The sequence below is a fragment of the Canis aureus genome, chromosome 16 (assembly GCF_053574225.1).
Source record: "Canis aureus isolate CA01 chromosome 16, VMU_Caureus_v.1.0, whole genome shotgun sequence".
NCBI lineage: Eukaryota > Metazoa > Chordata > Mammalia > Carnivora > Canidae > Canis > Canis aureus.
Window position 1 is genome coordinate 19,815,607 of NC_135626.1, and position 12,356 is coordinate 19,827,962.

The following is a 12,356-nucleotide window of genomic DNA, read 5'->3' on the forward strand; positions in this document are numbered from 1 at the left end:
TATTTATTTATTTATGAGAGCCAGAGAGCCAGAGACACAGGCAGAGGGAGAAGCAGGCTCCCTGCAGGGAGCCCGATGCAGGACTCCATCCCAGGACCTGGGGATTATGGCCTGAGCCAAAGGCAGACACTCAACCACTGAGCCACCCAGGTGTCCCTGGAAGTCGTTCTTGACTGTAGATGTCTTTGGCCAGTGTTCTCAGCCTGTACCAAGTAATTGCTCACGCTTGGGTCACTCCACAGACCAATTCTGATCCCTGGGGGTGGGGCGTGGGCATCTGCAGAGGCCACACCTTTGGTGTGTATTCTTACTGCTTTTGCTTGTTTCTGGCCCCTGAGTGCTGAGGCTGGCCTTGGGGCTGCCTTGCCCAGAGTCTCCTTAGCCCCTCTGTCGTGGGGTACTGGGTCGCTGCTGAGTCTCTGACCTGCCTCTCCTGTTCCCTCCAGCTCATGGAAGCCCTAAAGGAACAGGAGGAGATCAACTTCCGGCTGAGGCAGTACATGGACAAGATTATCCTGGCCATCCTGGACCACAACCCCTCCATCCTTGAGATCAAACACTGAGATAAGGGCTGGCTGCGGCACGGCCTCAGGGACCCTCAGACCCCCAGACCTGCCTGAGGATGCGGCCCCAGCCGGGCCTCACACACACACCGGAAATGTATCTCTGGCCACCCTGTCCTGTGTGCCGGTGTGTATGCGGGGAAGCCGTGCACACAGCAAGGGCTGAACGTGGGGCCGTGGCCATGGAGGACCTCTGTGCGGTCGCTATCCGTGCATTCTGTGGTCCCTGCGCAAGGACAGACAGTACTGGTGGTGGGAAGGACAGGGTCTGCTATCAGGAGCTGCTGTGATCACGAGAACTGGAAGATTGTGTTTCAGATACTGGATAAAAATGATTCTACCTCTGGGGATAAGGATTAAATCACACGCTAGTGAGACAGGCTCTTTCACCCCACCGCTGTTCCCTCTGGGAGTGGGAGCAGATTGATGATTTTTTCTAGGAGCTGGAATGCCCAACAGCTGCATCCTCCCCAACCTCTTCGGCCACCTCTGAAGCCTAGGTGCTCAGGCTCTGAAAGGAGGAAGGGGCCCTCCCAGAGCCCCTCCCAGGCTGGCAGCCCCCCGTGATGCTTGTGCTCTGTGTGTCCAAAGGACTCGGGCCTACAGAGGAGCTGGCGTGGGGCGACCTTCGTTCTAAGGGTTCTTGGCATTTTGAGAGTTCCCCATACACTTCCCCATCCCTACTTCACCTACCTCTTTCTGTTTGATTTTTAAGACCGTGAAAAATAAGCAGCACTTCACTTGGGTGTACAATGAAGGGATTAAAAGGAAGGAGACAGGCTGGGGGCCAAGGGTGTCTCAAGCACGTATTGGCATTGGGCATCCAAAGACTTGCTTTTCAGGGAGGAGCGTGCTCCCATCCCTGTTCCGTCTCCTTCCCTCTGGCTGCATTTTCCCAGGAGCCCGCAGGTACTGGTGGGCTGGGAGTGGGCCCTGCTTTCCAACTCCCATTCTCCACGTGGCCTGGGGACAGCAGGCCTCAGCCTAGGATTTTTGGATTCTGAGCTCTGGGCTTGGCTCAGCTGGATAGCAAGGTCCCCGCGTTCCAGCACCGTTCAAAAACACTCTTGCATTCCGATCTCTGCCAGGAGAGGGGTGCTGGCGAGAGACACAGTTGGGGTCAGACATTTTAGGGAAACCTTAGTCTTCCATCCTCCTGACATGTGCTGGAAAGGCACACTCTGGATTTTTAATGTGATCTTTTGTTCTAGGCAGCTGGGAGTAGATATGGTACTTTGAGTTTTACTTTGAGTTTGTCTCAGTTGTATATGGCTTGTCATTCATTTCTTTAGTCCAAACATGTATGAACTACGTGTAGATAAATATGAATGGTCTTATATCTCCCCCCCACCCCCGCTGCAGTTTCGTGTTGTCTTCAGCAACTCTAGTGTAAAAAGGAAGGTTTAGGCATGTTGGGGAGGGGCATGGAAGGGTGTGCACAGAGAAGAGAGGACAGGAGAGGGTGAGAAGGGGCTTGGGGTCTTGGGTATGTATGTACCCTGTTCACAAAGGTAGGGATTGGCCAGGACCGATCTTCATTCCATTCCACTCAACCTCTGCTTTTGTTGGCTTGTGTGATTTCTGCTTAAGCATATGTTTGGGATTTGTTCCATGCTACAGATAATGGGGCTGCCTTGGTCTGATCCAGGACTTTGGGGCCACCTACCCCAGGAAGACTAGGGCAAGGGATCAGTCTTCTAAGAGTCTCTCAAGCCCCTAGGATGCTGGTCCCCTTGGGCTCTTCCAGGGGTCTGAGGAGCAGCAGTAGAAAGAAGGCCAAGAGGAGTGGATTTCTTGAGAATATGCTAATAGTAGAGAATGGTACCGAATTGAAGGGAAAGAAGGACCTATCATGACTTGGCTTTGGTCTGGATTTTACTTTGGAAGGAGTCCTACAGAGGCCAGCCAGATCAAGGTCCTCAAGGTCCATGGGGGACTCGCCCCAGGGGTGAACATTTTATACATAAAACTTTATACGTCCTTTAGCTGCACTGGTATGGAATTCCAGAGAAGGTCCCAGAGGCCTGGGTTGCACAGTCCCTATGTGGGAGGGAGTTTCTGCTTTGTTGCGGAAAAGGTGGGCTGACAATGTTTTGCTGCCTCCTTCCTGAAGGGGGCACCACAGGACCAGCCTCCCCGAGGAAGCCGGCATCTGAACCGCCCCAAGGGGACCTGGTGCTGTGCATGGGATCTCTGGAAGACCCCCGACTTTAAAATGAGGCCTGGGTTACATGGACTTTGTCTCAAGTTAAATCCAACTTTCTGGAGCCAAAATCATCTTCTAAAACCTAGGCTAACTGGCTTTTAAAGTGTCTTTAGCTGCCCTTCCATGCAGGAAAGCAAGCCCCAACGGAGGCACATGGCCCCAGGGCCCCAGCCCCATGGCCCCAGCGCCCCAGCCCCATGGCCCCAGCAGGGGTTCCAGAGCGCCCTAACTGGGGGCAGGTGGGGCCGACCCCCCCCCCCCAGTGCTTCCCCCTCCTCTGCATGTTGTCCACGTGAAAGTTCTGCACTTGCCCCTCGGCCCGGGAGCCGCTGGGTTGGACACACGACGCCCAGCTCCCTGTGCATTCCGGCAAACGGAAGCTAACTCCCAGTAGAAGTTACGTTCCACGCTCAAAATGGGGAGATTTTAAAATTCTGCCACCTGGGCCAAATCCCCAGAGGTTCTGATGCCAGGGGTGTGGGGGCGCGGCCCAGGTATTTGGAAAGGTTAAAGAGCTCCCCAGGTGATTATAATTTAACTGGGTGCCTGGGTAGGGGGGATGCGCTTTGTGTTTTGTTTTTGCTGAACCTGGCAACTCTACCAAGTAGGGATTCGTAGTGACTCTTCCGAGGTTTAGGGGGGTTTCGGGGGCACAGGAAGGGGGGTTCTGCAACAGACCCAATGTCTTACACAGCACTTGGCCATCCTTACATCCAACTGGAAGGCAGAGAAAATTTGCAGAATCAGTGAGTGAGCTTTGGTCAAGTCAGACAAATTATTTTTTGAGTTTTTCCCTTGTCAGAGGGAGATTGCTTTATTTTGACTTTATTTCTGACTTACTGCAAACCTCTTACAGAGCCCAAGAACCTCCCAAAGCACTTGGACCTGAAACAGTGGTTTTCAGCTTGGGCTGTGCATCGGGATAACCTGGGGAGGCTTGGGAACTGTGCTGACTGGGCCGAACCGCTGGCTGCCCGGCCCCAAGATTCCAATTTAATCAATGTGGGGGTAGCCCAGGCATCCAGATGTTCAGAGAGCTCCCCGGGTCATGCTGATGTGTAGCCCAAGGTTGAGACTGGAAGGTTGCTAGTCAGGGGTAGAGGAAATGGGTGGAACTGCCTGTCTGATTTGTAACCGAGGTTCTACCTTAACGGTGGGGTGTCAGTGGCTTTGAAGGGTAGTGAGAAGTGGGTGGATCCCTCACCCCGGATGGGAGGCCAGGTGCCTTCAGGAACTGGTGTATCCAGTTGTTCTCACCAGCCTGGGGGTTAGCCAACCTAAGTGGGCCTATACTGGAGCCGGAGTAGAACAGAGTCAAGGGTCAGGGAGGGGTTGTCCCCCTGAAAGCAGCCCCAGAAACATTTACTTGCACGGCTGAGCAGGAGGGGACACTGGCTTTTTGGGTTTTGTCTCTGACTGGTTTTCAGGCTGGGTGGATGAGTATCACCCCCCGCTCCTCCACTGTTAGTAGCCAAACCAGCATCCCCCTCCGTGTCCTGGAGGCTCCGGGCACTACTCTGCTGGCAAGTCTGGTTCCTGCCCCAGTCGGGTCCTGGTGGTCAGGAGGGCACAGTGTAGGTGTTTTTGTTTCAATGAGGAACTTAATAACCAGCAGGGGCCAGTGGGGCCTGGCGGCTCAGGAAGAAATTAAGCTCACTTTTTGTGCTCTTGGGTATGTGTGTTCAATGCATTAGCAGATTTAAACCCAAAAGCAGGGTAAGTTTCCTCAGCAGTTTCCATGCTGAGGAAAGGACTGTTCGGCTGGCAGATCCATAGCGACTCTTTTAAAAAGAGCTAAAGAGGGTTTTAGGTTGAGTGTCGGCATCCTCACTGGTGTTCCCCCTTTGGGACTAGGGCAGCCCTGTTAGGGTGATGCTTCAGGCTGATGGAGACAGATCGGCCTGCTGAGGGACCACGTACCCCCAGATGACAAGCAATTTCCTTCCCCCTGCTGACCTTAGGGACCTTCTGGGCCTGCCCTACCCACACAGCAGAACAGCTCTAAGGCCCTTCTGCCACTCTCTGCTGCCTACATGAGAAAATCAGCTGTCCTCTGGAAAGGTTTCTAAAAGTATAGACCCTGGTGAAGTGTGATGCTATAGGATGTCGGTACCCCTGTCTCATAGGCTCCTTCTCTGTCTCTGTGGCTGTAAGGGAGTGCTGTCTGCCCCGAGCAGGAGGGTGGCTGAGAATGGGATCCCAGGGCCACCCTGTGCAGGATGTGAGTGCTGTTGCCTGGGGTGGGGACTGGGCTTCCTGCCGGGCCCCTGGGTGGGGGTTGGGGGGACTGCACCTCCTGCCAGGCCCCTCTGCTTTGCTGTGCTGCACAGGCCGTGTTTTGTCCGCATGGTTTGGGGTCATTGTCCTTGTGCCTTTTTTCTTCCCTGTCTCCACTGTACAGGATTCTCCACGCCCCCCACTGCCCCTTTTCTATATCCTCTCGTTCACCCCGGTCCTCTTGGAGCCCCGTGAGTGTGTACATAGCGTCCCACTTGGTGTCCGCGTGCATCTAGCATGCCCTCCTCCACGCCGGGTGTGCTCCCAGGCCAGGCCTCCCAGCACGTTTATCCACTTGGAGAGGCTCTGCCTCCCGCTCCTCGCTCAGCCTCGCAGACTTGATAACTTTGTACAGAACTCTTTTCATTATGGTCTTAAGCTTGGAGGGCTCGGACCCACTTAGCCCCTCATCTAGCCTGCAGCTAGTTTAGAAGCCTTGCACACCAGAAAAGGGTAACTTTTGTGTCAAGCACCTTCTTCCACACACCTCTAACTGTATTGGGGTCAACATTTCTAGAAAGCAGAGTGCACCTTCCTAACCATGGGCCCCCGGGCCGGCCGTGCGGGGTCTGCAGCAGCGCCCCAGGCCCTAGAGCAGTGCGGCTCCCCGCACCTGGCACAGGGCTGCTTCAGGACCACCGCCATCCGGTGTCTCGAACAGCTTTGGACTCCAGGTGGGAAGAAAGAAGAGGCTGCTTGCTGCTCCCCCGGCCCATCCCATCGTTAACAACTGCCGAGCTCTTCCTCCTCCGCCCAAGGTGCTCAGACCCGAGTGCCATTAACTCCCGGACTGCTGACTGGCCTGCCCTGGGACCGGCGTTGTTGAGGACTCGCCTCGGCTCCCTTTGTCCCAGCTCTTCCTGCTGTCTTGGCTGGATCCCCCGGGGCCCAGATGGGATAAGCTGTGCGTGTGGCCTCCTGGCCAAGGGTTGGTGGTTTGGTTAGATGGCTTTGACTCCGTGGGATTCCACTTGAGTCTTCCCCTAGGAGCCTCCATCTGGAAGCAGGCTTAACTTTGGGGCTGGGGTGAGCCCTCCACCTCCAGGCCCTAGGGGAGGGAGGGAGGGGGGAGGCCCAAAGCTGTGTCCCAGGGCCTCAAGCGCTCTGCCTCCTACCTGCTTCTAGCCAAAAAGGAGCAGGCTCTCAGAGGCAGACTCCTTCAGGAACTCTAATGTACAGACCAAGGTGTAAATAAACAGTTTGCTTTTCTTGCCTGACTTGATGATGAATTTCTGTGGCTGGGGGAGGGAGGGTAGAAGAGATGAGACCTGGTTCCAGGGCTCCTGGGGGACAGACAGTTGTCTCAAGGGCCTGGGTGGCTGGTGCTGTCCTCCAGGTGCAGGGCACAGCAGGGGGTCACCCCACAGACCCTCTTTTTTAGCCGGCTGTCTCTAGGAGAGGAGCTGTGGGTCCCAGAAGCCCCCCTAACACCACCAGGTCACCCACAGGGCTATGACATTCAGAAACTTTGTCTTTGCTCCGATCATGTTCCCTTTCCCAGCAAGGGACCCCCAGGGGGTCTCAGCTTGTTCTGGTCACTGGTATGGGGATCCACTGCCATCTTCCTCCATGTCTGCCACCCTGACTCCCCTGGGTCCCACGCCCAAGTCCTCCCCCTCAAACTTGGTTTCAGATCCATTTGATGGCACAAGTCCTGCAAAGCCCTAGAGCATCAAGGTGACGCCAGGTTGAGTGGCCCAGACCCCCAGATTTCTGCCCTCTCTCTGGGAGTCCAGGTGTGGGGAAGGGATTCACAGCTTCCCCAGGCCCAGCACCTAGAGATGGCCCAGACCCTCAGGACAGGCAGGACCAGGTCCCCCCACCCCCCACCAACTCAGTGATTGGATGTGGCCTTGCCCGGACATCACTTCGATGCTGGGAACTTGCTGTCCTGGATGTCTGTTCCCTCCAGCTTTCTAATGTGCCTTTTTCCTTCCTGACTTGAGTTGCCAGATCATGTGAATGAAAATACAGGATGCGCAATTTAATTCTGACTTTCACGTAATTTTTCAGTGTAAATATGTCCCACGCAAAACTTAAAGATTATTCATTGCCTATCTGAAATTCAAATTTAACTGGGCATCTTGCATTTTATCTGGCAACCCTATTCTCAACCCTTTCCAGGACCCTCCTGCTGCCACAGGCAGGTTTCTCCAGGTCCGGAGCACTTGCCTTGTGCCCAGTTTCAGAAACAGATGTCTTCTTAGTTTGCCACTACTTTTTTTTTGAGCCTGGTTCTGCCTTCCCCACCCAGCCATCCACAAGCAACCACTGGCCTCTCCAGGAGCTGCTAGCCCCCTCGTGGCTTTGTCTTCACACAGCCATCTTCTCTCTGTGTATCTCTGTCCAAATGTCACTGTTATACAGACACCAGACCTTGGATTAGGGTCCACCCTGACCCAGGATGACCTCGTCTTAACTTGCTTATATCTGCAAACATCCTATTTCCTAACAAGGCTACATTCACAGGTACCAGGGCTTAAGACTTCCACATCTTTTAGGGGGACACGATTCAACTCAGTTTGCCATTCTGGAGAGAGGTGGAAGCAAGCACTGCTGTGTGTGTAGGTCTTGCCCTCTGTGCAGGTACATTCCCTGCTCACCTGTCTTGGAGAGCCATTCCTGAGTCTTCGCGGTTTCAGACAACATCGTCCCTACGCCCCCTAGAGGTCACACAGTTCCTGCAAAGGGTTCATTGCCAGATCCCAAACTCACTAGGCCCTTACATTTAGAGCCTTTTATTTCTTTTTTTGTTTATTTTTAAAGATTTTATTTATTCACCAGCGAGAGAGAGAGAGCAAGAGCATGAGCAGGGGGGAGGGGCAGAGGGAAGGGGAGAAGCAGACTCCCGGCTGGGAGCCCAACTGGGGCTCCATCCCAGGACCTAGAGATCATGACCTGAGCTGAAGGCAGACATCCAACCATCTGAGCCACCCAGGAACCCCCAATTAGAGCCTTTTAGAGTGGTCTGGGCCCAGGCCAAAGTCTCCTGAATAGGTAAAAAAAATGCCTGGGTCTGAAATCACTCAACCAACCAATTTAATCTACTGAGCGCCACTGTGTGTGCCAAGGTCTGTGTTAGGCACTGGGGTTGGTACAGAAAAGACAGCAGAGGCTTATGTCCTCCTCAGGGAAGGAGAGCCACAGCTGACTCCAGGTGATGAGCAGCATTGTGGGAAAGCTCTGGGGGGCTGGCGGACTGCAGGAGCGAGGTGCAAGGAAATTGAGGTCAGTTGGGGATCAGGGACAGCTTTCCCGAGGAGGGGTTATTTCAGGGGAACCCTGGAGGACTGGAGGACCTCCAGGGGGAGGCTGCTAGAAAGCACAGCCCTTTCAGGGTACTCTGGCTTGGAGGGGGGACTGGTGAGGTGATGCAAAGCCTGGCGGGCCAAGGGCAGATCTCGTGTTCATCCGTGAAGCAATGGTTTCATCAGCGCCTAATAGATGCATGGTGTAAGGCTAGGTGCGGAGTTTTGACACTGAGCAAAACAGATCAGCTCCTCCCCCTCGTGGCACAGGCTGCCTCTGGAATGTGAGAATGGGAGGTTCTCAATCCTGGCTGTATATTTGAATAACCTGGGGGGGGGGGGGTGTGTGTGAAAACCTCCAGGATATAGGCCCCAGCCCAGCAGTTTGGAATCAGGTGGTAAGGGGCGGGCTGGACACGCGGGTTTTTCCAAAGCCCCTCGGGTGATTCTAGAGTGTAGGCGGGTGTGACCGTCACTGGTGTGTAATCCTCGCAGAGATCATTTGAGGAGTCCACCGAAGCCAGCAGGAGGCGGAGGCCAGGTGAGGGAGGCCGGGAGGACCCAGGGAGGGAACAGCAGGTGAAGAGGCCTAGTGGGTGGAGAGCAGGGCTGGAAGGATCTTAAGCCAGGGAGCGGCGCCGGGCTAGGCCGCAGCCTGAGAGGAGGGGAGAGAAGGCAGCGGGACTCAGGGAGGATCTGCGGCGTTTGTGGCTTGTTTGCTGAGTGGGATGAGGATTTGGAACTGCCAGTGGTCAGGGGTCCTCTGGGCAAGGGAGCCGGGCTTCTCACAGCCTTGCGGGGAGGGTCTACTCCAGCCCGCCTGTCTCCTGGAAACGACTAAGCTATTGGCGAAGGCGGGCAAAGCTACCCCCGCAGGCAGCTCCTGGCTTTCAGGCCCGCGAGGGGGTCCCCTGGGGGAGGGCGGGGGCGGGGGGCCCCGCAGGTGCAGCACCAGCCACTGCCGCCGACCCGGAGACCCGTGGCCGGCAGGGGGCGCTCGCTGCAGGACGAGGCGCGTTCTCCTTGGGTCAGGCCCCTGGCTGTGAGTCCTCGGATTCTCCAGCCCTGGGGAGGCGGGATTTGGCACCATCCCTCCCCTGTCACTGTGCCTAAGGCAGTGCGTGGCCCGCAGGAGGCAACGGCGAGGTAGTTCCTGTTGGCTTCCATGTACGTAGGCCTTACCCTGTGCCGGAGCTTGGTGTGCCCTGGGTCATTTGATCCTCAACCACCGCGGGGTGGGCGGCAGTGTTATCCCCATTTTACAGATGAGGAAACTGAGCCACTACAGGTGACCCAACTCGCTACAAGTCACCCAGGGTTCACACCCAGGCAACTGGTTAGGGGTACAGTCATCCCAAAGCAGGAGTCAGGACTAGCCCGAGGAGGTAGTTGCTCAGAGCAGGGAGGCGTCTCTTCAGGGAGAGGCTTCAGGGACAAAGGAGGACACGTGTGGAGCCCTGGACCCTGAGCCAGCTCTCCGTGAGCGGAGCAGCTCTGAGGAGCACTGTGGGAGGAGTGTGTGGGGGTGGGAAACTTGTATGCCCTAGGATGGTTGTTTCCCTGCAGCTCAGCCTGGCTAGCCAGGCTCTACCTCACAGTAGGCTGAGGGTCACAGTTGCAAGCCCCCCCACCCTGGGGCAAGGTTATGGCCAGGAAGGCCAGAGCCAGCTTCAAACCAGTCCTTCCAAAAGATAACCAAATGGCTGGGCTGGGGCTGTAGGAAGTTCCCCTCACTCTCCTGCCATCCCCAGTTTGGCCCTGGCTTTCACTCCAAGCTCTTTGACATTGGGTTCTGATTTGGGCTCCATTGCATTGATGTGGTCTCTGGGTTTAAAAAAAGGAAAAATGCTAGAGCTCCTGAAAGGCCCAAACTTAGAGGGTGAGGGTGCTGAAGTCTGAGCATGCTTTCTCCAGCCTGTTTGACGGCACTAAGCCCGGGGGAACCTGTGATCCTCAACCCCTGCATTCTAGCCCACCTGGCCCCTCTGCCCCACTTGGCTTTCCCAGTTTATCCAGTCCAGTAGGTCATCCCCAGACCCAGTGCTGGCATCGGTTGATCCCTGGCATTGTCTGGGCCAGACCTCGGTACTCTGGCTTGCAGTTGTGAGTAGGAGCATGTTCTGGGGGGCCAGGGGGGAGGAGTGCTGTGAATGTCAACTCCAGAGGCAGTCAGGGCCAGAAGGAGATGGAGAGAGGATCTAGTCTAACCTGTCCCAGTAGGGAGCTCCCAAGAGGAGTCTGATTTTTGAAGTTGGGCTGGAGACAAAGGACATCCACCTCCTACCCTCTGGCATCCTCTGTCGTATCCAGCCCCAGGACTGAGCACCAATCAGTGTTTATACCCAGAGTCACAGTCAGTGAATGACAGGGGTGGTAAAGTCTCCAAAGATAGCCACCAAGGATTTACTCCCTCCCAGGTGCAGGCCTCTCCCCTGCTGAGGGGTGGAGCTCACTTCCCCTCCTCCTGACTTTGGGCTGGCCCCGTGACTACTTTGATCAATAGGTAGAAAAATGCATCATTTGTGGTGGAAGTGATATCCTGGGACTTCTCAGCTCTGGCCCTAAAAGGCCATGAGGAAACTTCTGTCTTCTTCCTCCCAAGATGCATGCTCCTGGAGGCCCAGCTGCCACACTGAGGAAGCCCAAGCCACCACATGGTAAACGGAGGGCCCAACCCAATAGCCCCAGTGAAGTGCCCATCTCATAAGGGAGGCCATCCCGACACCTTGAGCCAACTACAGACTACGCACAACTGCCTGGCCAACCCCCAGAACCTGAAAAGGATCTTGTTTTAAGCCTCTATGTTTTGAGGTGGATAGCTACACAGCAACAGATGCATGGAACAGCATGTCTTAGGGAGTTTGCTCTCCTGAGACCGCGCTCACAAGATCTGTCTTCCCCCAAAAGGAATCCACCCAAGCATCTTGAGGAATGACTTGGTCCGTAAGTCCTCTGACCTCACCCAGGTAGACATCTGACTCTGCAGGAGCCCCATGGAGAAGCCAGAGAGTCCGAGACCGTAGGCTCACGTTCCGGGAAAGAACAAGTCCCAAGGGCTGGAGGTGCAGAGTGGTGGTGCTAAGGCTCCTGCATGTTTGGGGGCTTCTGAGGTGGCTTGATTTTATTCAGCCCTTGATCCACCTGTGAGCCCTCCTGACTCCTTTAAAGTCCACAGCCACCTCGAAACATCTTGCTAAGAGTGAAAGCCCCACTGGGGTTCCTGGGTGGCTCAGTGAGTCAAGCATCTGCCGTCCGCTCGGGTCACGATCCCAGCCAGTATCTAGTCCCCCATCAGGCTTCCCTGCTCAGTGGGGAGTCTGCTTCTCCCTCTGCTCATGTGCAGTCTCTTTCTCAAATAAATAAAATCTTTAAAAAAAAAAAAAAAAGAGTGAACACTCCACCAACAAGTGGAGGAATCTCTTTCTTCCCCTAACCACTGAGAAGGGAGAAGAAAGAGATAAAGACCAAACTGCACCAACCCTAAGTATGAAAAGCAGCCTTAAATTTATTTATTATTTTATTTATTTATTCATGAGAGACCCAGAGAGAGGCAAAGGGAGAAGCAGGCTCCATGCAGGGAGTCCGACATGGGACTCAATCCAGGGTCTCCAGGATCACGCCCTGGGCTGAAGGCAGGAACTCAACCACTGAGCCACCCAGGCGTCCTGAAAAGCAGCCTTAAATTTAAACGTCTACAGGTGTGGCCTTCTACACTCTAAAAAGGTTGCAAGTTGTGTTGACTTTTTCTCCTGTTAGCAGCAGCCTTAAATTTAGAACTTTTGTGCAGGCAAAGGGACCTTGAAACCTGACCACGGGGAAGAGTGTCAGGTTGCTATGAAGGAAAAAAGGTCAAGTGGCATTTCACCTCCCTGCTAACTTTAGCAGTGAATAATGAAGAAGGTGTTCAAATTTTAATTAACGCAGGACTGTGGCTAATAGCTAACCAGCTCTCCCGTTTTGTAGCTAAAGAAATTGAGGTTAGCAGCCCACTGAAGGGACACTGGGCATGGCCCCTCCCACATTCATCCAGCACCAGTTTTTTTTTTTAACATTTTATTTATT

At 54.7% G+C, this 12,356-nt stretch overlaps 1 protein-coding gene across 3 annotated transcripts in view; it reads left to right on the forward strand.

The window, feature by feature from the left end:
* Positions 1–6,263, forward strand: part of RAB11FIP4 (RAB11 family interacting protein 4) — a 117,125-nt gene extending 110,862 nt beyond the window's left edge. For all 3 annotated transcript variants that reach the window (XM_077852092.1, XM_077852093.1, XM_077852094.1), the window contains one exon: positions 447–6,263. In XM_077852092.1, coding sequence (XP_077708218.1) covers positions 447–563 — 117 coding nt within the window. In that variant the 3' untranslated portion in view covers positions 564–6,263. The remainder of the gene's footprint in view (positions 1–446) is intronic.
* The last annotated feature ends 6,093 nt before the right edge of the window (positions 6,264–12,356 follow it).